The 27226-nt window shown below is 39.5% G+C and overlaps 1 protein-coding gene across 1 annotated transcript in view; it reads right to left on the bottom strand.

Annotated features, from left to right (window-relative positions):
* Window positions 1–27226, bottom strand: part of LOC101162859 (calcium-binding protein 8) — a 34949-nt gene continuing 7723 nt past the window's right edge. Inside the window, exons 3-6 of the mRNA XM_011483277.3 lie at window positions 21095–21238; window positions 19019–19131; window positions 7471–7624; window positions 1–275 (exon numbers count right to left, since the gene is read on the bottom strand). Coding sequence (XP_011481579.1) covers window positions 148–275; window positions 7471–7624; window positions 19019–19131; window positions 21095–21238 — 539 coding nt within the window. The 3' untranslated portion in view covers window positions 1–147. The remainder of the gene's footprint in view (window positions 276–7470; window positions 7625–19018; window positions 19132–21094; window positions 21239–27226) is intronic.

Raw genomic sequence — 27226 nt, 5'->3', positions numbered from 1 at the left:
TACACATTTGTACATTTTATTATATCTTCTGCTCCAAAGATTGTTTAGAGAAGTGCTTGGGCTGTGACTGGTCCAGCTTTGGCGGCAGAGACAAGATGTGAGGTCATGGCTATGCTGTCCCCTTCCAAGGCTCACAGTGCAATTATTTCACTCCATGCCATTCCTTAGCATCTGATTGGCTGCAATAAGCATGACACTGATGATGAAAGCCATGGCGAAGGCGCAGATCAGGCTTTTCCTCACGCACGTCTGTCTGTTTTTCTTCTTAGGATGAACTGAGATAAAAGAAAAAACAAACAAAAGAATAACTGCATTATTCTCTTATTTTTGTTGTTATTTATCATTGTGATACAGTTGGGCATTAGGGTTTGGGAACCAATTTGTTAGAAAGTTTGTAGTAATATACCCCATGTTGATTCTCACACAGCTAGAAAGGTTGCACTAATCTGATTGTTCATTCATCTTCTTTCGTTTTGTCCCTTTCGGGGTCACGGGGCTGCTGGAGCCTATCCCGGCCACTTGTTAAAATTGAAAACAACACAATACTGCAATACAATTTTGTCTACCTGTCTGAGAAATGGTTTTTCAATATTTTTTACACCAGGTAGTGACTCCCCACCAAATATTAGTTGGAATCTTGCAAAAATATTGTGGGAGGATCTTGAAGGAGCAGTTCCAGGGAGGGAAAACAATCACTGTTCCCGCTAACCTGAAAGCATGAATGGAGAAGAAATTCCCCCAAGCCAAAAAGCAGCACCTATCACTGATTCATTGTAAACATTTGGTTGCAGGTTATGTTGTCTGTACAACACCAGACTCATTAAACAGGTGAAAGTATTCCAGAAACAATACAAACACACATTCTAAGTCATCCAAATGCTTGGAATTTTTTGTGCTGTTTATTTTTGTCATATCCTAATGAAAAAAAAAAGCAGATTTTAGAATTCCAGTTCCTATGGGAGTGTCTGTTCCTTGACTGAAACAAATATCAGGCAAATGACGGCAAAGATTTGCAGCTCATTTCTGTGACCCAGATCATGCATTGAGGTGTCTCGGAGGTAAAAACTCTGAACATTAAATTGCATCTCTGCTACCTAACTTTTCAGGATGAGAGGACCTTTATCTTTGCAAAGATGTAGTCTCAGGGGTGACAGAAAGAGAAGATGAGCACGTGTTCTCAGACACGCCTCGCAGCTGCTGCAACCACAGAAAGTTTCTTCACATGGCAGCCTCCTTGTCTGACTTTGTTAGAATCACACGCCGCATCAATAAGTCAGAGTCATGGCTCTGATTCATGGATCTAAGAGGAGCTGTAGAAGGAGAAGAGCTCCCACAGGAATGACAGAGGATGGGAAAGTAGCTGCAATAAAAGGGAGAATTTTAGGACATTGGAAGAGGGTTAAATAGGAAGACGGGTGCATCTGCAGTCTGAGGGAAACCCTGTTGCTCCCAGTCTTTTTTTTATCGTCTTCTCACCTGCTCCTTCTCTACCGATATTTTCATTGTCCTCACTCTTTCTCCATTCAGCCTCTTTCCCTGTCAAGCTAGCAAATCCCTGATCCCTTCTTCAGCCTCTTATCTCCTCTTTTACAGCCTTTTATTCCCGCTTTTCTTCCGGGAACTTTCTTTATAGGTCTCACTGAGACTGTAGGCCAGTTCCCGGTGGATTCATTAGAACTGTTCAAGTTTCTTATTGTGTTTGATCCTGTTTTTACTTTTCACCCAGTCGAGCTAGATGGATATTTCACAGGAGAGAAGGGACTTGGAGCTCCAAGGCAGAGGTTTAGTGTTTTTGTCCCTGGCTTCCCTTCCAATGCCACATAACTTTGTCTTGAAAGAAGAAACTTTGTCTTCTGTGGGGAAAACTTGGAATTTGTCTTGGCTGGATCAAATGAAATGGAAAATGAGAAAAGATTAGATCAAATGAACTGAGCACAATGTGTGAGATCTGAACAAAGAAGGAAATCTGGCTGAGTTGTGGATGCAGAGGCATTGGGACGATTCTGTGTCCTCTATTCTTGTGCAGGGAAGGACACGTTTTAAACCCCGCAAATACCCCAAAACTTACCATGTATATTTTATTTAATTTCTAGTCAAATTAACCGATCTCTCTTGACATAAGACAGTAACTGCACATGCACTTCTAATTGGCAGAACAACTTTAAAAAAAATGGAAAAAACCTTCTCAAGCTGACACATCAATATAATCAACAGCATAAAAAAACGTGTTATTAGCAAATGACTGTCGCAACCTGTAATCAATTGATATCCCTTTAACAGGATTTAAAGCCAAATGGTTCAGCACATTTTAAAACATACATACTTTCTCTTAAAGCATTGAGTTAAATCAAGTATAAACCAACAGAATCAGATGGAACCAAACAAAAATCAAATCAAATCACACCACAAATACTCTAACAGACATATAGTTTTTCATTGATTTTCATTCTTTGCAGGGTTCCTAAATGTATTTCAGTCAGACAACTCATGCAGTAGTCTTCTTTCTCTTTCGGCTTTTCCCATCAGGGGTCGCCACAGCGAATCATCCTTTTCCACCTCACTCTATCATGAACATCTTCTACCCTAACGTTAGCCAACTTCATGTCCTCTGTTAAGACATCCATGTATCTCCTCTTTGGCCGTCCTCTTGCCCTCCTGCCAGGCAGCTCCATCTCCAACATCCTTCTACCAATATATCCACTATCCCTCCTCTGAACATGTCCAAACCATCTCAGTCTGGCTTCTCTGACTTTGTCGCTAACACAGGCAACATGAGCCGTCCCTCTGATGTACTCGTTCCTTATCCTGTCTAACCTGGTCACTCCTAAGGAGAACCTCAACATCTTCATCTCCGCTACCTCCATCTCAGCCTCTTGTCTCTGTCTCACTGCTACCGTCTCTAACCCATAGAGCAGAGCTGGTCTCACCACTGTCTTGTACACCTTTCCTTTGAGTCTTGCTGACACTCTTCTGTCACACAACACTCCTGACACTTTCCTCCAACCGCTCCAACCTGCCTGCACTCGCCTCTTCACCTCTTTTCCACAATCCCCATCACACTGAACTGTTGACCCCAAGTACTTAAACTCCTGCACCTTCTTCACCTCAGCCCCCTGTAACCTAACGCTTCTACCTTGATCCCTCTCGTTCAGACACATGTATTCTGTCTTACTACGACTGACCTTCATGCCTCTTCTTTCCAGAGCAAACCTCCAGCTCTCTAGCTGTTCCTCCACCTGCTCTCTACTCTCACTGCAAATTACAATGTCATCCGCAAACATCATTGTCCAGGGAGATTCCTGTCTTACCTCGTCTGTCAGCCTGTCCATCAGCATAGCAAACAAAAAAGGACTCAAAGCTGATCCTTGGTGTAGTCCCACCTCCACCTTGAACTCCTCTGTCTGACCTACAGCACATCTCACCACCGTCATACTTCTCTCATACATGTCCTGAACTACTCTGACATACTTCTCTGCCACTCCAGACGACCTCATACAGTACCACAGCTCCTCCCTCGGCACCCTGTCATACGCCTTCTCTAAATCTACGAACACACAATGCAGCTCCTTCTGACCTTCTCTGTACTTTTCCATCAACATTCTCAAAGCAAAAATGGCATCAGTGGTGCTCTTACGGGGCATGAAACCATACTGCTGCTCACAGATCTCCACCTTCTTCCTAAGCCTGGCTTCCACTACTCTTTCCCACAGCTTCATTGTGTGGCTCATCAACTTGATTCCTCTATAGTTGCTGCAGTTCTGCGTGTCACCCTTGTTCTTAAAGATCGGAACCAGAACGCTTCTCCTCCATTCCTCAGGCATCTTCTCACTCTCTAAAATCCTATTGAACAACCTTGTTAGAAATTCCACTGCTGTCTCTCCTAAGCACTTCCATACCTCCACAGGTACGTCATCAGGACCAACGGCCTTTCCGCTCTTCATCCTTTTCAGAGCCTTCCTAACCTCATCCTTTCCAATCTCTGCTACTTCCTGCTCCACAACAACCACATCTTCCTCCCTTCTTTCCCTGTCATTTTCCTCGTTCATCAGCTCCTCAAAATACTCCTTCCATCTTTTCTGTACACTCTCTTGGGTTGTTAGCACCTTTCCATCTCTGTCCTTAATCACCCTTATCTGTTGCACGTCCTTCCCATCTCTGTCTCTCTCTCTGGCTAGCCTGTACAAGTCCTTCTCTCCTTCCTTTGTGTCTAACCTGTCATATAGCTCATCGTAAGCTTTCTGTTTGGCCTTTGCCACCTCTCTCTTCACTCTACGCTGCGCTTCCTTGTACTCCTGTCTACCTTCCTCAGTCCTTTCTACATCCCACTTCCTTTTAGCCAACCTCTTCCTCTGGACGCATTCCTGTACTTCCTCATTCCACCACCAAGTCTCTTTACCGTCTTTCCTCTTTCCAGATGACACACCTAGCACCTTCCTACCTGTTTCCCTGATAATCTCTGCTGTAGTTTCCCAGTCCTCTGGAAGCTCATCCTGACCACCCAGGACCTGCCTCAACTTCTGCCTAAATTCCTCACAAGTTTCTTCATTCTGTAGCTTCCACCACTTGGTCTTCTTTTCTGTTTTCCCTCTCTTCTTCTTCCTGACCTCCAGAGTCATCTTACACACCACCATGCGGTGCTGTCTGGCTACACTCTCTCCTACCACCACTTTGCAGTCATTAACCTCTCTCAAATGACCTCGTCTACATAGGATGTAGTCCACCTGAGTACTCCTACCTCCACTTCTGTATGTCACTCTATGTTCCTCTCTCTTCTGGAAGTAAGTGTTGACTACAGCCATTTCCATCCTCTTCGCAAAGTCCACCACCATCTGTCCCTCCAGATTCCTTTCCTTCAGACCAAACCTGCCCATCACCTCCTCATCACCTCTGTTGCCCTCACCAACATGCCCATTAAAGTCTGCTCCAATAACAACTCTCTCTCCTCTGGGAAAACTCTCTATGACCTCATCCAACTCACTCCAGAATCTCTCCTTCACTTCTAACTCACAGCCAACCTGTGGCGCATACCCACTGACTACATTCACCATCACCCCTTCAATTTCTAACTTTAGGCTCATCATCCTGTCTGAGACTCTTTTCACCTCTAGAACACTGTTTACAAACTCCCCCTTCAGAATCACTCCTACCCCGTTTCTCTTCCTATCAACACCATGATAGAACAGTTTGTATCCTCCTCCAATACTACGTGCCTTGCTGCCCTTCCACCTTGTCTCCTGCACACACAGTACATCTACCTTCCTTCTCTCCATCATGTCTGCCAGCTCTCTGCCTTTCCCTGTCATTGTGCCAACGTTAAGAGTCCCTATTCTCAAACCTATGTTCCTGCCTTTTCCCTTCTCTCTCTGGCCACGGACCCTTCTGCCTCCCCTCTTTCTTCCACCAACAGTAGTCAAATTTCCACCGACACCCTGTAGGTTAACAGCATCGGTGGCGGTCGTTGTTAACCCGGGCCTCGACCGATCCGGTATGTCTAAAGTGTTGTGGATGATTCGCATGGTTATTTTGGCAATTTTTACGCCGGATGCCCTTCCTGACGCAACCCTCTCTATTTATCCGGGCTTGGGACCGGCACAGAAGTTACTGGCTTGCAACCCCTGTGGCTAGATTCATGCAGTAGTAATAATATTTATTTTCACATCTTTAGTTTGCTTCCACATACTTGTTGCTTTCACATTCTTTGACATTCACTTTCCTTAGTTAGCATTCACTTTCCTCTGAGTAAGCATTTCGCATTCCTCCAAGTGAGCATTTCATATTCCTCCAATTAAGCATTTCACTTTCCTCCAAGTAAGCATTTCCTTTTCCTTTAACTTTGCATTTCACTTTCCTTTAACTTTGCATTTCACTTTGCATTTCACTTTCCTTTAACTTTGCATTTCACTTTCCTTTGGTTTGGCATAAAACTCCGTGCAATTCCAAGAGAGAGAAATTTCCATAAACTTTTGGGTAATAACTACCCCTAACGGAGCTCACAGGTGGAAGCCGGGGAGGAGGGTGGGGCAAAGAACGCAGTGCTGCAGTAAAGAAGGATGAACAACTTACACACCTGGACTTAAATAGGATGCTGCACAAGTGAGTTGATTAACTGACCCGCCCTAGGGGAGTGGCCTAAGTAAAGCCTGCCTGAGTTGTCTTACCGAAATGCTCCCAAGGTCGCTCACTTTGTCAGAAAACAATAATTTTGTGCTAATGAAGTATTAGTTGTTAGGCTAATGAGTCTTACACCTTTACAAACATACAGTTTTATTTGACTGGAGATAAGGTGTATTTATGTAAACTTAAACTTTTGAAGAGAAGTTTGCTGCAGAATGAACTTCAGCGCTGCAGCTGTCACTTCATGGTTTGTCATTTTTTTTACAGTTGTTGCCACTTCTTTTCAAAAAGCTACAGGGACTTGCTGTGATTTGAAAAGATGGCTTAACCGTGTCGCCTTCTGCATCTTGAAAGAACCTAAAAACATACATTGAATCAGTTCTTACTGTATAAAGAAAAGGTTTTGTTTGATAGATTTTGTATGATTTTCTGACTAGTTGTGGATAAAGGAAAAAGAAGATTTGAAGAGGAAGATTCCACTTGGAGGGGTTGAACAAGTGGAATCTTGAAGAAAAGAATCAAGAAGACAGACTTCATCTATACTGAATACATTAAGATATCTATACAGACAAAAATAGAAAAAGATTTGTTTGTCGAAGTGGGTCTAACAGCCAGACTGAAGTCACAAGGAAGTGAAGGAGCTCTTAGGTGAGAATAACACTGTGGGTGGATGGTAATGGTGATATTATGGGCTGTATTGGGTGACATGCCTTTGTGCCATTGTGTGGCAGTTGGGGACAGTTCCTCTGAACTGTCAGACAGGGGTGGTGGTCCCTCTATTTAAGTCCCTTGCAGTGTTCTACGAGAGGTGCATAGGACAACGGAGCAAAAATCAGAGCAGAAGCTTGGTTTGTATTGCCGACAGTAAGTAGAATCTGTTCCCAGCGTGTATTGAACTTTGGCAGGAATACACTTTGTCACTAGTTCTGTTTATAGAGTTTTATGGGCAGAATTTCTTGCTGTAGTCCGAGAGAGTCTGGTTTGGGGATTTAAACTCTGCTTTTTGCAGATGATGTTCTTCTTTTGGCTTCATCAAAGAAAACATATTTTTTCAAGTAAACTCTTTCTTTTTACATTTTGCAAACTTGATCATTTTTATTAATAAAATATATTTTGTTTTCTGATCTAACCAAAGTGAAAGTAAATTGAAATGTTCCCATGGGAGCAAATCAGAGATGTGGGAACAGGTGGCTCATACCTCCAATCCTTTTTTTTTTAAATATTCCTAATTTGTTGTACCTCTATCAGACCATGCCAGACAAAAAATTAGTTTCTTGTCATCTTTGACAACCTCTAAGTGTTTTTGACGGTAAAGTGTTCACAAAAAAAGCTTCCTCCCAAAAAAAGCTTCCTCACCTCCTTCATACTCAGGACAGTTCCCTGAGGTCTCATTGAGGCTCTCTTCCTCTGTGATGATGATGTTCTCTATGTCCTTCATTGTCAGGTGGTCCCGGAAGGCGTGAAACAACACCTGCTTGAGCTCATCCAGAGACAGCTGCTGCATGTCAAACTGCAGGGACACACAGCAATCAGTGCAAAGACACAGTCATTATCAAAGTGGCCTTGTGAGGGCACACAAACACAACAATTTTAAACTTCAAACTTTTTTTATTTGCATAGCGCCTTTCATTCCAGTTGAAAAAAACAACGTGCTTTACATAAAATCAAATACTATAAAATAGCTACTGTACTGCAACAATGATAAAATAATTGTGGCATTTAACTGGATTCTCTTGCTGATGTGAAACTATACAAAGGCTGTTAGTTTTATTGAAGTTTTCAAGTCTTTTGGTCAACATTGTCCTATTTATGTCCTTGTCATGTTCACTTTTGAAAAGATTTAGGAGATTGTCACTAGTTGTTGGCATAAAGCAAAACTCTTAGCCTCTCTCTTCTTTGCTCTCTGCTCCTTCCAAAAGAAAAAAAAAGAAAAAAAATCTCCTGTGCTTGCAACCTTTTAGTAAAACCACATCCCCAAATATGTATGCACACAACGTCCTCAGCATGTCTGGGTTATTTACATCACTGACATCCTCAAACAAAATCAGTCACTTGATTTAGCACAACAGATGGACAAACTGCGGCAGGCGCTCTACAGGCAGAGGCAATAGAGGCGACAAAGAGAGAAATGTGGAAAAACGGAAACAAAACAGCAGTTTTTTTACATTTTCTTTTTAATTTTGATGTTAGACAGTTATGAAAAAAAAATAATATATATATATATATATATATCATTTTCCACAAACATGATCTAAAAAAATAACAGTGTTTTGTAAAGTTTTTTTTGATAGGAAACATTAAACTGTTATAAAAACTCTGAAATAAATAAAAAGCTTCCTAACGTTTAATTCTTTGCTATTTAATTTACTTTACTGCTTTATAATTAGCTAATTTTAAGGTGTAGTTTTTATTTTAAAAATATCTTTTAATTCTTTACATTAGTGTTCATTTATTGTCAATCTTTAACATTAGACAGTCATTCAGCAAAGAAATACTTCACAATGTAAGTTTTATAAAAATAAAATATTGTTTTTGAAGGTTTTAAAAACAAATTCCAACAAAAAAAACATTTAAAGCTAATTTTATTTGTCTTGACGTGACCATTTATCATTTCTAATTCAAAATGTAACGTTTATCTTTAAGCACAGAAGTCATTGCACACATACACATGATTACATTATTCTGATTTAAATAAATGTATTTGTTTTTTTCAGCTGACAAATTTTGATTGAACTGAAGCATAAATACATAAGATGCTTTGAGATGTATAACACACCTTTTAGTTTAGGTGAGAAACAAAAACAAGCAACACAAATGACAAATTCATGAACGTATTTGCTTTCTACTTAGCATTTTTCCCTTCACTCTCTCAGAGACGTATTTACCAAAACGAAATTGCCTTGGAGGCACAGGGACCAGAATCTAGGCCCCACGTTTACAAAAAGCTCCCATCATTGGGTGTCCCAAAAATGATTTAAACTGCAAAGGTAAAACATATCAACCCAAGGAATAATATTTGCTTACACAACTCCAACTGAAACATATGATGTTGTTGATGTTTAAGAAATTGTGAATGAGTTGAAGCATCAGGAGCGATGGCTGCTGAGCACTCTGACAAATAAAAGTGGAGAAAATGTCATGATGTACCAGATCAAGCTGTTCCAAAAACACAACTCAAAAAAATCCCCCAATATGGAAGACTTGATGAAAAGCGTTGCAGCACTTGCTTGAATTTTAGAAAAAAACAGAAAACCTTTTGTGGAGCACATTGCAGCGTTGCAGAGGACATTCGTTTTCTGCTTTTCAATAACTTAAAAAGCTCAGATAGCAATGCTCTGTTGTTTATGAAGGCTGCAGATAAGCTGACAGTTTCTTGTGTGAGCTTCTTTATTAACAATTTTTTACACGCTAAAGGAATAAAGTAAAACTGTTATTTTAGACATAAAAGTGTTTTAACTGTGCAATAACACAAACCAAATCTTTGCAAAAGAGTGCCTCCTTTGTAATTTCTGTCTGTCTGACTGGTGGTTGTTTCACAGATAATAGATTTACCAATAAAACAGACTCCACTCCTGCAAAGCACTTACTGTGAATATTGTTAGGAAATGCAAAAAAATGGTGCTGAAGATTGATAATATAAAACACATAAAATACTTAAATTTGATCAATTCTCTTCAAATAAGCAAAAACTCTGCCAAAGGCTTTTTAAATTGTTTTACCAAAATTTTCAATTTTAGGAAAAAAATACTCTTATTTTGATACTGAAAAACTTTCTTTGTAAGACGCTTTCTCTTGCAACAAGAGTCTTTTATACTTTTTTAAGATTTAGTTTGCAGTGTATATTTGTTTTTAGTTTTTAATTTATTTTTTAATCCTTGTCATCACACGATGGGTTCCTGAAAACCAGATGCCGCAAATAATGCAGGTCCCTCTTGGCCAATAAAAACATCTCTGACACGTTATGCGTTATGCATGTGGGGCATCTGTCAGGTTGTGTTAGGCACTTGGACATTTTAGAGACCCGTTAGATGCTGGAAGGGGAGTTGGACTTTGGTTTGCTGCAGTTCTTTCTGCAGAAGCTTTTTGACAGGTTTGGGATTTGGAAAGTTGTGATTTAAGGCTCTCTCTGACATTCCTCATGTCCACTTCGGCATGTAACCTTGTTTGACAGTTCAGGACAGATTAACAGGAAGCTGGAGCAGCTGTGGCAGTGCAATGGGGGGGTTTCAGTTAAAGTAACAAGCCTTTGGTTGGAAACTGAGTGACATGACAGTGTGACAGCTGAGGGCAGGCACAGGAGGGCTACAATGTTCTTTTCAGTCTTTTTTTTTTTTTTGGGAGGTTATCAGAGGGAGGGCAACTAAACTTGATAGCAGATGGGCTGATTGTCTCTAAAAGACAATACAGAGATGAATATATGTTTAAAAAATCTGGAAAAGAACTGAAATTATGCAGATTTCACAAATTAGCAAAATAAAAAAAAAATGTGATTTTTTTCCCGTTTATCTAAATGGCATCAGATGGAAATACGCCCAAGCAGCCATAATGTGGTGCCAAGTATATCTTCTTCTAATCTTGTGCATGGTCCCTGATTAACCATTTCTTTCAATATTACTTGTTTCCACATGATTTCTTGAAAAAAAAAACTTGAGTTTAAAAGTTTAGGATGTAATCTTTTAGTGAATAAATGCTCCTTTTGCATGTCAGTGAGCTGTTAACAGTAGTGGTGACCACAAACTTGTAGAAGGAGCCAAGACGCATCATTGAGAGGAAGGGATGCTTCACGTTGTCCCTCCCTTCCTATCCTCCGATCAGATTTGTTTGATCAGTCCGCCACCTGCTTTGTCTTTAACCTTTCTCTGAAAATAACCTAAAGTGACTACCTGCATTTTCCTTTTCTTTTATTTTATAGCATATTTTCAGAACGTTGAGGTATTGTCAGATCATCTTTGCGCTTATTTAAATTTCAGAAATATCCATACATCCTTATAGGAAACTCCTGTGAAAAAAAAAGAAATTCCAAATGAAGAACAAAACGTCTGAGACAAACAGCTGCAGGCATGACTTTTTAAAGCGGAGCGAAGAGCCAACAGCAAACACTGACGAATGATCAGCTGAAAATGATTCAGTCACAACCAAATGTGACAGAGCAACCGACAACTGAAAACAGATTTAGCCCATCTGAAGCACAATTCAGAGTGATGTCAAAGTGCGGATAATCAAGCATCCTACTCACTTCTTTGACACCACCATCAAGTACTTTCCATGTGGAGTAAAGTGCCCACCAAATGGCTGTTATTATGTAACAGCATCACTCCACTGTTTGGGAAAGACAGCGTGTGACAACATTGTTCATTGGAACAAACACGGCATCATGGATTCCTTTTCACCCTTTTTCTTTCACTTTTGTGCTTTTATTGACAATCAGTGTAGATTGAGCTTAAAATCCCTCACTTTGTAGAAGATAGCTTTAATTATGACAAAATAACCTGTCGGAACATTTTACTAAAAAGAAGCCTGTCTGTTTGATTGCACCAGTCTTGAAATATAAATCAATACTCAGTCTTGTTAGAGACTTTGCTGCAAAAGCTCGGCTTGAAAAAAAAAAGGAGACCAATTTAGCTTCAACTTGTTGGAACATGAAAACAGGATCCATGGGGAGCTTGGTGATGTTTTTGCTGGATTGTATGTATGATGGAAAAGTGAAACCATTGTGGTTTGTTCACATCACGTCTCAGAAATTGTATGGAAACAAATCTAAGTTGTTCAGAGAATCTTTCATATACTTTTCGTGTTTGTGTTTTATCACATGCTGATGCAGGCTGCTGCACTCAGGGAGATGAACTGTCACTCAGCATAATCAGTTTCTCATTTTTGCTTAAGTTGGTGATAAATAGGTAACACCTGAACAGCCACCAGGAAGAATTTCTAATGAGATAATTAATGTTCACATCAGCTGTCAGGGTGCTGCGTGTTTTGGTCCACTTGAGTGAGGAGCGGAAAGCTTGACAAATCTAATCATGTCAACAGACAGGTGCATACAGCTGATAAATACTGTAGAACCCATGTGTTTGATATCCTACAGAAGCTATAAAAAGGAGCATCACTCATGCTCATTTTTGTTTGTCACAGTTCACATAATGTAAAATACTTCCAAAAGAGCCTCTTTTAAAGTTGTTGTTCACCTTGCTCACCAGGGGGTCGCCACAGCGATTGATTGACTTTTCACTGATTCGAACAGGTGGTTTGGCAGAGATTTTGCCCTTCCTGACACAACCCTGTATTCTATCCGTCTTTTTATCATCTCTTTTAAAGTAAAAGAAAAATATATTTCCGATCTGCATCTTTTGAAATCTTTTGGGGGGTTATTCACCTTTTTCCTTGTAATACATAGCCTAGCAAATGTAAACTTTAGAGTTTGCATTGCCTCTTGTTTTAAACAGAATCATGGAGGGTTTACAGGAAACTGTAGGTTTACAAAAAATATCAGACAGATGCAAGTCATTCAAGTTATAAACTGACCAAACCAGGTGGCCTTGCATCGAACATTTGAAGCATTTGATTGACAGATTCTCCCAAGTCTACTTTCAGTGAACTGGGTGTGGCCTTCTAACATTTTCTCTTCTGATTGGAGCAGGTGGTTACCATAGAAATGAAGACTCAAACCAACATGGACCAATTACAGCTTACTGAGGACATCTGGTTCCAACATGGCAACTGACATATCGAAGAAAAATGGCAACTGCAATGACTTCATTGGGTTGGAACCAGAAGCAAGGCATTTTCGCTCAGCCCAGTTCTCATCTACAGTCAATAGTACTGACTGACCCATTATACTTTTCTGAAACACTAAATTTTAAGTTTTCATAACTATAATCACCACATTACAACAATAAATGCATGAGATATTTAAATTAATATGTTAAATCATGTTAAATCACATAAATGTATCATAATGTACAAGAATAATTCAAAGACTGCTCAGTCATTGTCCAACGACCAAACGCACCTGAGTACAAGCCGCACCCCCCTAATTTATGGAGGATAAGCCATTTAGTACATACACAAGCTGCACCTGTCTACAAGCTGCATGCTGTAACAATTCAATTAGTAATCCACCGAGTATCCTGTCATAAACACTATACAACTACAAACAGCCTCAAGAGGGTGAAATTCACAGCTTTTCAGCCTAATTATTTGAACACACCCAAGAACAGCCAAACAGCGTGGATGTCACTTCTGCTCACAGCCCCCTCAGTCATGGTGAGGAACTTTCCACCCATGATTCCCCACTTCCCATGAGTTTTAGCGGCTTAAGGCGGGGCTAACCCCCAGGTCGCCACGCTGTGTTGCAGATTGAAGATGTATATGTGCTAAAACCGCACGCGTGTCTAAGAAGGAGCAGGCAGCTGCAGCGGAAGGAGGGGAGAGCGAGAGTGCAGTGCGAGAGGGAGTGACAGCAATAGCAGCGAAAGTGTGTTGGGGGTATGTGTTTATAGAATAGAATAGAATGCCTTTATTGTCACTGTACACATGTACAATTCACATCACACACACATGCAGTGAAATTAAAGCCGCTCACTATTCAGTGCAAACATACAAGAGAGAAAAAACTCGCAGAATAATATAATAATAAAATAAAATAATTTCTCAAAATGAAGGGCACAATTTACAAATTACAAACTACAAAAGAACAAAATCTACAATAGAAATTTCTGCAGAGAGGTAGTTATGACAGACAGAAGTTGTGTATTTGTTGTTGTTTGTTATACAGAGTAAAAGGGAACTATAATAAAAAAAGGCTTCCCCAGAAGAAGATGAATGATTGTTTATTAACCTGCTCTGGAGGCTCTGAGGGTCCGAATGGGGAAGTGAACAACCGAAGGAAGATCCGAGAAGAAAGAAAACAAAAGTAATCGCAGGAAAGTTTCAACACATTATATATTTACACAGCTGACCGGCTTTTCCAAAACCGTTAGTGTTGGTGGATTTTTTCACACTGCTTTTTATGATTGCTTTTAACTTGAAAACTTAAAAATGTATCAGTGCTTCACAAAAACTCTTAAAAAACAAAAGTGTTGACCAATTTAAGGGAACTTGGACTGAGGTGAAGGTATTAGGTCTTTCATGGGGGCAACGACCTGAATCGGACACTGTGCCTCATAAAAGAGGGACTGAAAGGAAAAAGACAATACTGCTTCAGGTATGATTTATGTCTTCAGTCCTGCTGAAAACCTTTTGCAGAGAGAGAGCTGAAAATTGATGGTGAAAGAAGGGTTTTTAAAAAGCTTTCCCAAGCAGCAATGAAATTAAGAAACCTAGTGGCAGACCAGAGGGAGACATTTCAAGATTTCCACACGGAACCAAATGTGAGGAGCAGGTCTGTGGAGACTAATGACTGACAAGTTACAGGTGTGGCAATTAGTGACACAACCCAGGTGAGAAACTCAGGCAGGATGCCGAAGACCTTATTTATTGGCGCATAAGTTGTGTTTTTTTTATTTTTTTTTTGCATGTTTGGTCGAGGTGCGACTTCTATTCAGAACTTAAATGAGCTTTCAGCATACAGGGTGTTGCCACTCAATACTAGCGCATGTACTCAGAGCTGGAAGAGGCTGGGTGTGAAATGTCAAAGCGGTACAAATCCTCCTCCAGGCTTTTTCTTTCACAGCTCCATTCCAATATATGAAAGACTTGGAGTCACAAAAACATACGGCGAGGCCTCATTCAGTTTTTATGGACCTCGCCTGTGGAACAGCCTCCCAGAGCGCCTCAGGGCCGCAGAGACTGTTCATGTTTTTAAAGGAAGGCTCAAAACCTACCTTTTTAATCTTGCTTTTAATTGAAATTTAGGAATTTATTGGATATTTTGATTTTCTTTTTTTTTATTTTTATTTTTTTTAACTTGTCCTGTCCAACAGCTGGGCAGGCAGATGAGAACTGAGGGCCTCTTGTGTTGGACATATTTTACTTTAACAACAGGGGTAAGGAATCTTCAGACAAACCAGAGGTATGTCTGAATAAACCCCTTTTGTAATTGAGGCCAAACTTTATTAATTTCAATCATGTTTGAAAATCTTTGGTGTTGGACCGGACGGAAAAGGAAAGGAGGGAAGAAGAGAGAGGGACGTTAGAGAGAGAGGGGGGGGGGTGATAATAGGAGGGGGGGATAAGACCATGAAGCAGCATAAAGAAACAGGTTTACTGGTTGTTTATCATTACGGTAAGGTTCAAATGTAGTACAAATCTCAAAGGGCGGGGCCTGTCCTCACACATACTCAAATGTTATCAACACACTTGCTAGCTGCAACAATGTCCACATGTCAATATGTACACAGAACAGATAGTGTTCACACACGCATACTTATTTATGCCTTCAAACCAACTAGTGTGAAATATTTCATTCATTCAATCATGCAAACTATTACTGCAAAGGTGAACACCTGTGCTCAGGTAAGTGTTTATGTTCTTCTAAAATGGATGGTGGAATGTGAAAAGAAGGAGGGAGAGTGCCCAGCCACCCCCACACCCAGACCCCCGCAGCAGCAGCAGCGGCAGCCGGAATTCCCCCAACGCCATACGGGAACAGGCAGGGAACAACCGCCCCCCGGGCGACCACATCCGCCACCCAGGCCAGAGCCAGCAGGACCGCCGTGAGGCCCCCAGAGCCAGAGAGCAGGGAGGCACGGGGGAAAGAGAGTGCCGCCCCAGTCCAACCGGGAGAGCAGCCCCCCCGCCGCGCCGGGAGGGCCCAACGCAGGGCCCCACCCGAGAAGGGTGTCCACAGCCCCAGACGAGCACCCCATCACCACCAGGAGTTCCGGGCATCCCCCTGCCCCAACCCCAGGTACGAGCCAGGACCCCCCAAGGGAGACCCGCTCCGCAACCCAGGCAGCCACCCACCCGGCCCACGGTTGGTCCAGGAAGGAGCAGGATTTTCTCTTTTTATCAATTTGATGTGTATGTGTATATAGCTATTTTTATTTACTTATTTATTTATTTTTAAATCAATCTATTATTCATTTTAATATATTTAGTCACTTTTACCATTTTATATGTCTACTAAGGGTTATTTATGAACATATATTCCTTTTAAACTTATTTTATCTTATTTTACTCCTTTTACAATTTAGCTGTAATTCCATTTTCCTCTGAGGGATCTTCCACATCCGTGATGGACCCTTCTCAGTGAACGGGGTTGCTGCAATGGAATCTCTCAGGTCTGGGTCTTTGTCTAGATCTGCGGGGTCCTGTGGTATTGGACTCTGTGAACCGGGGTTGGGTGTCACTGATGTGGACAAGTCCCCAAAACTTCGTTTCCTCAACCTCAGTACAAAACCAGGTTTTTTACATTGCATCCTTTTGTCTTTTATCACAGCGAGTGAGTATATGTGTGTGTGTGTGTCGTGGTGGTGGTGGTGGTGGTGGTGGGGGGGGGTTGGCATTGTGCCGGTTTTTAATTACATATTTGAATTTGTCTCGTCCTTTGTTTTTAAATTTCATCCTGTAAAGCACTTTGAATGCATTGTGTTTTAAAGGTGCTATACAAATAAACTTAGATTTGATTTGATTTGATATACCGGTAGTTTCGACTGGGCACAAACTGCTAAAATTCATTTCTCCTCCATGATCAATTTTCAAATGGTTTGTATACTGTTTTGAAAAGGACGCTATTCTTACATCACTACCAAATCCAAGTCCGTGATTGGTCAAAGTTGAACTAGTTTAACTTTTAAAGTACGTTCAATGCCTGCACGTTTTGTGCGTAGAGCCCAAAAACTGACTAAAAAACTTGCATAGCTATGCATAAACACAAGAGTATTGACACCCGAAATAACATAAGCTTTCAATTGGAAGTAGTTTCTCGAATTTAAATTTTCACGCCCGGTTTGAATGTAGCATTATGTCGGGCTTGGCAGAATTGTTCCTAAGCAACACAGAGGATGAAGAATTCAACAGATTTAGTGATTTAAAGTGATATAAAGAGTTTAGTTAACTTGTTAGAGTGTTTTTTATCTGAATATTTATATGTTGCGTTATTATACTAGATTCCTCATAAAGCCAAATAGGCATCAATGAAGCATGTATATTCTTCAGTCTATTATTGTTTTCTATTCCGTCACTATAATTTGCCTTTCTGGTCTTTCTCCTTTATATAGTCTGTTCTTGGTCCCAAATCTTTTTTAATAAATTGCTCTTAAAAGTAACTTTTATGATTTTCTTTTCTTTTTTATTGTTGGTTCTCTTCATTACTTTTTGGCCTCTGACTTTTACTCTAGAGTGACTTATTGTCCAAAAAATACAGTAAACAGATGAACAGAACAACAAACAAATGGATAGTAAAACTGTAAGATAAAAAAAGAACAAAAACCCTCCAAAAAATCGTTCTCGAAACAAAATTTTGTTCATCGGTGTATCTAAAATGACATTTGCAATCTGAAAACATCCATCAAATCCATGGAAATTTGAACAAAATATGCATATTTTTCCCATTGAGCCACTATATGTCTCTAATGTGGATAGATGTTATTTGAATGCACAACTAAATCCTTATGACTTGCCGTGACATATCCATCACTGTTAGCCTCTTCCATCTCTTTTTTAACACAATGACTATCTCTGAGGTCTTAGAAACAATACACAGACTGTCACAAAACGCTGCTCTCAAAACCCTCCCAGACACTCTCACTCCCACCATTTCATCCCCCTCCTCATCCTCATTGCTTCTACGTTCTTTCCTTCTGCAGTTTCACCTCTCCCTCCATCCTTTCTTTCTTCTCCATCTTTTCTATCCCTTCTGCCACGCTTCCCAGTCTATTTTTCTGGTTGTGGGAGGTGAATGTTTGAAATCACCCCTGAGATGCATATTGTCTGTGACCTTAATGAATCACACTTTCTCGTACTTCTCCTTTCATTTTCTCTGTCTCCTATCCTTTGCGGATTTCTTTTATGCTCCTGTATTTTTATATGGGCCACCCCCCCCCTCCCTGCACGCACCCACACAGACACACCACAATCCTCATCAGACTCCCCCTCCCTCTGCAATGTTTTGTCCAGCTCATAGCTTTCCATTTTGCCTTCAAACAGTACTGCATGCATGCAGCAGTCTTCACAAAGGATGCATCTCCAGAGGTTAAAAAATAAATAAATTTTTTTATATCCCATATGGATTGCATCATTTTTGTTTTCTGGTGTATTCTGTTGAATGTCGCAGACTAAAATTTAGAAATAGGCTGAAAAATCCTGAAATAACCTCATTCTCCCCCTACTTGACTTAAAAAAAAGGAGAGATGCCATTCGGCGTAACCAGTCCACTGCAACAAATATCTTACACTTCACAAAAATAACCATTTTTTTCTACTAAAGAGGCACAAAATAAAATGACAACAAGTTGTTTTTCTGTGAGGTACAATCCACAAAATAAGTGTGCCTTTCAAGAGCTCGTAGACGAGCTGCACTTTCAATATTTGTAATTTGAAAGCAGATAAGCTCAGATGTTCTGGACACAGCAGTGCATCTCTGAAATTCCTTTTTTCTGTTACCGTATCCTGCAGAACTGGGAGGGATGAATGTCTGCACGTGCATGGCCAAACCCAGGAAGCAAATCACCATAAATGAAAGCTCAACTCCCAGAATTTTTCTGTTTTCTTCAAGTCTGAATAACAAAATCAAATAAATGGGCAGAGAACAGGCGGGGCAGGTAGAGAAGCAAGGAATATGTTTGTGTGTGTAATTTTATTCAAACCTGCACACTCCTTGCAGCAACTAGGGCTGTGCTTAAGGATGTAAGACTTGCTCTGAATGCTGAAATCCACAGCCAGAAGTGAGCTGGCTGCTGCAACGAGAGCTGACAAATAACAGTGATTGTGAGGTGAAATAGTCGGCTTTGAGGTGCGTCTCTCACCTGCCAAAAGATGTTGTCGATAGTTGTTCCCAGGAATCCTTCTCTATTGTCGGACGACAGCAGCTTTGGCCCCAGAATTGTCATGAACTCTTCAAAGTCTACCTGACCATCTCCTACAGGTGGGCACCCGCAAACAGAGAGATAAAGAAAGTCAGACATCTTAGTTGGGCATGAATCCATCCTATTTTTACATCAATCAACATAAATTAAGTGCTGCAATTTATTTAGCAGCAGCATGCATTCTTTGATCATCTGAGGTAAGAAACACAACCTCTTACACTGAACCAATAATGAACTGATTCATTACAAAGGCTCATTTTATATAATACCACTGTTGACTTTGCAGCATTTTCCAATGCTTGGCTCTTTGTCTGCTTTATTAAACATATCAGAATCCTTTGTCTGCAGGATGCACAGCTCTCTTGTGTAACTAATCACAATCAGGATTTATTTTGGGAGTCTGTAATTAATTCTTCATTGTGAAAGGAAACTGCAGTAGTAGGATGAGATGACAAAGAAAAAAAAACATAAAGTGTGGTTTGGTGAATTTTCATTCAGTTTGAGTGTTTCACACGAGATATAATATATTAATGCAACTTTTGATATAAGGGCTTGGATGTCACTGGAAGAAAAAGGGCTACGTATGACAAAAGAATGTGCAAGTAGCTGTTAATATTGTATATTAAAACAAATACACAAGCATTAAAGATCCACTCCACTGAAAAGTGTGTTTTTGTTTTTTTGTCGTGGGATTTTACTCACGATGGAGGACATATATAAATATATATATGTAAAGAAAATTAAGTTTCAAATTACCTTTCTAAGTAATTCTCTATATATGAATTGTTGTGAATCAGGAGCAGACACAAAATGACACAAAAATGATGCTGGAAAAAGCTTGTAGGTGTGATGCCACAAGCTCCCTGCTCCGCTCCATTCTGATGCATCCACTTATAGACAAGATCCATGTGCATTTTAATTTTCACCATTTAAGCTGACATCTCACTCAAAACAGTATGGCTGGATAGCTAAAATATTGCGTGCCACTTTTGTTGCACTGGTAGTGTTGGGTTGGGGTTATGAGGGGCAATAAGATAGGAGGAGAGCATGTAAACAGATGGATGTTGGGAAGTAGGGATGGGAGCAACTCAGAGGTGAATTTCTAATGAACCCCTGCTGCTCTACAGAAACTATGTCCTAGAAAACAACACCGTTTTTTTATTTTGCCTAAAAACGACAGAATCATATTTTAAAGACCACTGGGGACACCTTAAAACATATAAAAGATGATTAGAGTGGGACTTTAAAGAGTTTAAGCTCTGATGACCTTCAACCACAGTAACATAACTGGATGCTATAAAATATAACAAAAATGTATAAATTCAGATATACCAGATTGAGGATTTGTAATCTGTCTTCAATAACCTTTTATGGCTAATGGTATAAAACTTCATTTTAAAAGCTGGATGAGAAACTTAAACGGGGGTGTTGGAAGTGTGCAGGATTTTGAGAGATACGATATCTCATCTCAAAATATACAGCGATGCTGCTGCCACATTATTAGTGGAGGCAAAAAGACAAAAGCTTTTGACCTTTGATATTTACAGGCAGGAGTGAAATCTGGAGCTGGGAGCCTGCCGATAAGCATCCGCTGAAGACTGACTGGATTGTTTATGTTGCAAGCACTGCATGGTTCAGTTCCATCAGCTGAGAATTTACAAGCCAAGTTTTAGTGGAAGGAGCAGACAGACATAACCTTTATTGACTCCTGGAAAGTATTTTTTTTACTGCTGTCTTCTTGTGGTTTGTTTACAATTTGTTTTGATAAAACCTTGACCAAGAATAATTTATTTCTACTGAGGCATGCAAAGAAGCGTTCATACAAGGTATTCCATTTACATCACATTAAAATTCAGCTCATTCAAATATCCATACCACTAACTCACTTAAAAGAAAATATCTCTTCTCAAGGTCGTGCAGACCAAATAATAAAAGAAGACCAAAACTAGAAAAAACAAACATTAAATGCATGTGGAGGGTTTTAGCATTGTGTGCTTGCTTCTAAGTGTGTCTCACCATCCATGTCCAGTCTCTGCATGATGATGGCCAGCTCCACTTCGCTGGGCATGTAACCCAAGGAGCGCATGGCCATGCCCAGCTCCTGCTTGGAGATGAAACCATTCCCGTCACGATCCAAAACACGAAACGCTTCACGGATCTCTGCACAACAAACACACAACATGTAACTGTCCACTGCTGCTTGCCACTATGCTTCTTTGTCATTGTTCTGCTTCACTTAGGAGGACATACAAACCCAAATATCCAAGTTTAATATTTTCAGTTTAACGTTATTTGTTTGAAGCATCTGACATCCACCACCTTGTAATGTTGCCATTCTATTTTGCAACACTTATCAGATCATCTGGCATTTAGGATGCCAAGACACACACCATTTAGGTGTTATTTTGTCCCATTCTTTCTGCAAACACCGCTTATGCTGTGAAACAGAAGTGACAAATGCAGCATTTCTTTTCTTTTTATAAAAATGTTGCCTTGTATTGTAAAAAATGTCTTTCTAATTTGTTGTTGTGTTCATAGGTAATACAGAAATCCCATGTTACCACAAACCAAGGCTTTTCATGCCACAATGGTCACTTCAGTTTTTAGTCTAGAATTTGTTTTCACTTGGCACTGATCTGAACATTTTTTAAAGAAGATAGTGGGGGTTGAGAGTAAGAGTCTCTATATGTTCTGTTGCTATGCATTTCAGATGTTTTCATGAGTTCAACTCTATTCTTCTGGGTTTTGAGTTTGTCTATAGTTTTAACCTTTTTTTTAGTGTTATTGTAAGTGAGTGTAAGTGTTAGTGAGTTTAGTGTAATTTTTTTTTAGTTTTCTGTTCCTATTTACCACATTCCTAGGCTTCTGTTCTAGTTTACCTGACACACTTGGTTCCTGTTTTCAAACACACAGCTTCTTCCTATTAGTCTGATTGTTCCTTAGAGTGTAAAAGCAGGCCAGCGGTTCTGAAACTCAAAGTTGAACAGAAACCAAAAATTGTTTCCAAATCATGACCTTTACAATGACCTCCAACTCTGACACTGGTGTTGATGCAGTAAGCATTAATCTTCCTCTGCTGTGAAGAAACCATAAATGTACCGATGAAGCTTTCTTCACTGTCAGTTGTGAACCGAGACTCCTCCAGACTCCTTAATAGTTTGATCAATATTGTATTATTTTATAAAAGAAGTAAATTCACACTTTTTCCAAACTCATTTAAACAAAAATCAATCAGTGATTTAACTCAGATGGTTAAGCACCCACTCCAACAAGAATTGTGTTTTAGCTGCATTTTCCTTGTATGATGGAGGACATATATAAGGAAAATGTATCTTACAATTGTGTTTCTGAGTATTTCTTTTTTAAACCAGTGTGAATCAGAAGCAGATGCAAAAATGTCATTAGAAAAAGCTTGTGAGTGTGAACTATAAGTTGCTACAGAAGGCCACAAGCTTCCTGCTTCGCTCCCTTCCGATGCATCAACTTGCAGACAAATAGATCCATGTACGACTTCGTTTTCCTCGTCAGCGCAGGAATCTGGCTCAAAACTGTACAGATGGATAGCTCTAATAATATTGCTCACCACTGATCAGATGTATGATGGGAATGGGGTGGGCTTGCTCCGTGCCAACAGTCCCGCCCATAACTTAAAGATGAATTTCTAAAGAACCACTGATGCTCTGCAGAAACTGTTCCAGAAAACAACAGTTTTTTTTATTTTGACTAAAAAGCGATGAAATCATAATTAAAAGATCACTGGGAATGCTTTGAAAATAGATCATATGATGGTTGGAATGGGTCTTTGAAAGTAACCCAAGAAACCAGTCCATGTTTTTTCCTCTTCATGTTAGAGGATTTTAACATTTCTATTTTCCATTATCTAGCATGAAAACACTAAATTTGTACAAATGTGTTGCAAGCCTAAAATGTCATGTACTAGTGAAAGAAAAATTCCATTAACACCATTGTTTTTCTGATGCCAGTGTTGTATTTCAAGTGCCCCAAATGAGCACTTGTGCTCTATAAAAAAGGTCACTTTTGCTCACTCAATGAAGTATCACCTCAGGTGAAGGTCGCCTTAAGCGTTATAGAGTTTTAGCACACTTTTTTTTATTTCCCAGAAATCCTTTTACGGTTAAGGTGAAGTCCTGCCACACTCAGGGTTGCTGAAAAATGAAGCACGTTTTCATTGATAAAGCTCTTGCAATCTCAACCTGCGCAGGGACCCAACAGTAGACTGTCTAATTAACTTTGGAGGTAGGCACTGCGAAAGGACAAAGTCATTTGGGAGCTAGTGGTTGCTGGCTCCGAAAACAAAGTCCAAGTTCAACCATAAGTGGATATGAGGAGCGTCAAAGCTCAGCATTTATGACCTTTTGACCTAGATGACCAGATACATCAGATAAAGTGCTGCACTGGTGAATACTGTAGAACTTAGAGGAAAGCAGATTTTAATCGAATTTCTTTGGATCCCAAGAGAAGATAAGTTTCTGACTGATGTGATTCCACATGTCTGTTCAGAGGATTAAGTTCAGTATAAACAAAAAAAAAATGCTTTATTTTAACATAAATTCTCCAAACTACTGTTTGTTTAGAGGGAAGAATGTTCCACTAAATGTTTTGCTCAAATATGGTGATACTTTTAGACAAAGCAATCATTTTTTACACATAAAGCATACAGATCTTATACAAAAGAAAGAAAAGGTTTTGTAAATTCATCCACCATTAAAAACACTATGCAAATACTTCACATGGCTTCAGATTTTGTCAAAGTAAAGGATGGATGAACTTTAAAAAAAAGGATTTATTCTGTGTAAGTTATTGTTTTTCTGATTTTGGGAGTCATATCAAGACTTTTTGTATAAATGCTTGTGTCCGGAAAGGTTCCCTTAAACTCACTTTAGAATCAGGAACTGAAAGTCACCTTCAGCTAATAGTCCAGGTCAGTGAGTTACATTAAATAACGGATTTTATCTGTGCATGGTGGAAAAAAATACACCCGAAGGGGCATCTGATATGACGTCAAGCTGTGATAAAGCAAACACTTGCATTTTAAAAGCTAACAAGCCCAAAAATAATCAGTCATGTCAGTATTTATACATTTTTGCTTATCTTGGAAATAAAAAGTCCTGTTACTGAGATTTGCTTTACTGAGTCCAAAATTTCATTGCCTTTTGATAATAGATTAGTGATTATCCCAGATGACCAAGTTTAAAGTTTATGATGGTAATATTGAAACATAAAACTTAATGTTTATTTGAAACTGAAACTCCATCATGATTTTTCAACAATATCAACTTGATTGTTTAAAAAAAAAGGTGGACTTTGTGTGTCTCTTTGTTGTTTAGTGATGGTCAGGCAAAAATTTCCACAGCGTTATGTTGATCAGTTCCATGAGGCATATTCATGGGGCTTTTTGAGACACAAAATTATCTGCAGACTTTGTATCACATAACTGGACATCACAGTGATTTCATCCTCCCACTCTTTATATCTTACATCATTTTTTTCTCATTCATTATTTCATTCTTACAAACCTCGAGCACTTTCAGTCCTTCCACACTGCACAATCACCAGCATTCCTGCCAAGAGCATATGAGACCCTTTCCTCCTACGTGGAAAAGGCTTTCTTCTAACTCAGGGATGTAATTAAACACACATAACTCAAGTGACATGAGTCTGTTCACACAGCCGGCTCACTGGAGATGCCTCGTTGTCAGCCTCTGGAAATGACCTTTCAATCATTAGCCACTGATGTCAAAAAATGTCAAAGGCAGGACACGCTTAACCAGATCTCTATTGTGATGTATGATATTCCATGTTCTGTTGTATTATTTTGGCATTTCAATGGGTTTTGCTCTAGCATTCAGCCCCTGTGCTAATTATTGTCAAATAAAGGCAACTAAAAATACAATGTGTGCTCCTTTCCATGTACAAAGTTCATTTCTCTGTTTCTCTCATGCGCTGAACATCAGGGCTTTACCCTTTCTCCTTTGAGTCAAATCTACCAGCCTTTCCTCTATATATGTTTCTTTAAATCTGGAATTCAGTCACAGCTCCCATGTAAGCTTGTAAACATCCCCCACAGCTCTTAACTGGACTCCGGCTCACCGCCACCACTGCCTCCCTTTTTCTGTCTCATGCAGTGAGAACCAGAGGCAAACACAAGGAAAACAAGCCGACAAGAATTTGTATGCAGCTCAGAAGTGAAGAGTAGATTTTCAGTTGGGTACAAATGAGGCGGTGCCCGATGTAAAGAGTGTGCATATGAGGCTGGTGCTGTGCCTTCGCTTGGTGAGTGTTATGAAGAAAAGCCCTTAGGTTCATGGAAGCTCTCAGTGTGATCAATGAAACTCCTAAAACTTAAAAAAAAAATGATCAAGAAGGTTCAAGGCAGACGTGATTAACTAGCCCTCTATATCTGAAAATACAGATGAGTCAAGAAGAAATTTCTGCATCTCTCTGAAGTGGGATTAGATTTTTTTATGTTGGCAGCAAATAGAAGGATATAGAGGAAGTAGCTTGTGATGGATGTGCGATTGACAGCAGCAGTTTAGAAATGCTTCACCATAGAACCTAAAAGTTAATTTATATAAGAGCTACGCCATTACTCCAAATACTTCTCACTTTTTGGTGCCCTTGAACATAAAAAAAACAAAAAAATAGAGAAAGGGGGCCAAACAGGCTAATGACGATGAAAGGTTTCAGTCGATGCAGCTCAGCTTTTTGACTAAACTGGGTTGCACAGACTTGTGCATAGGGGGCTGCGGATTAAAGGATTTTGAAAGCACATTCAACTAAGCAACAACTGGCCATGTGTAGAAACACAATGCACAAAGCCTGAGTCAGAAAAACATATTCTCATACTCAGTCATCTTCCTGTGACAGAACTTTCTGTTTCGATCAGCAAACTCCATCACAAGTGTGAGCTGAGGGGCAGACATCTTTTTTTCTGAAGAGCTGATCAAAAGCATAAAAAAAGTAAAACCGTTCTGTGGGATCTCAAGCCAGTATTCAGGCTTAACAGCAATTTCTTCTTTTGCATCATTGATTTGAAGCAAATTTCACTAAACGTCTGCCCGGAAAAACCTGTGAGACTTTCTTATATAGTGAGAAAGTCAAAAGGCAGTTGTGTTAACTTAATTTGATGCTGAACACAAGCGCCTCTTCATTGATGCAATCTTGTTGAATGGCTCTGCTGAAGATAACCTGGTGGAGTGGAATTAACTGGTGCAGGAAATCTAAACCTGGGGTGAAAACTTGAGGGACTTTAAACCCTGTAAAGCTCACTACAACAAAGAATTGACAGAAAATTCTTTGTGAGTTTTTGAAAATGAAACTGTTTTATAACCCCTTTGATGAAATCTACTAAATAATTTTGTACAATAACTTTTTTAATGATAGTATCAATTATGATATGATGGATGATTTAGTAAAGTTTTGCTTACAAAAATTCAGGAAAATAATTACTTTTTATTAATTATCAACAATTTTATAAAGAATTTGACATTATTTTAATGCAGCAGGTAGATATTTGTAAAAAAAGAATAACAATAGATGAGTTTGTCTCACAAAAAGTTTGGAAAATTAGCAAAACTTTTCCCACCATAAGTGTTTTTGAGATTAAAAGCAGCCATTTTAAAATGAGCAGGAAAAGTCCTTCTACTGCCCCTAGTGGAACGATGATGCACTACAGGACAGAAAACATGGCTCAAGATATACACAATGGGCTTTTGAGAAAATATATTGATCATGCAAATGAGGTAAGGGTCTTAGAGATGCATTTATCAAATATCATACAAATTGTTAAATAGGGTTAAAAAAAAGAATAAACATTTTTTTAAATAAAGCATTTTTGTTCCTCAATGTAAACCAGTGTTTTTCAATGTTTTTTGAGGCACGGCACACTTTAACCTTGACAAAAATCCCACGGCACACCAGCATTCAAAAAAAATAAAAAAGGAGAAACTCATAGTCTATATTGATCTACAGTCCCTCTGCAATCTCACATGTATTTTTGTGATTATTGTGACAGGAAAAGCTGGAAGTTGCAGCTGTTTTTTTCTGAAAGATGTAATAAAAGTTAAGTTAAAAGATTTAAAAACTGTTTGATGTGTGTTCGTTGTGGTTTCAAGACGTCAAAGGAAG

Source organism: Oryzias latipes, chromosome 14, assembly GCF_002234675.1.
Source record: "Oryzias latipes chromosome 14, ASM223467v1".
NCBI classification, from domain to species: domain Eukaryota; kingdom Metazoa; phylum Chordata; class Actinopteri; order Beloniformes; family Adrianichthyidae; genus Oryzias; species Oryzias latipes.
This window is presented reverse-complemented; position numbering and strand designations above follow the sequence as displayed.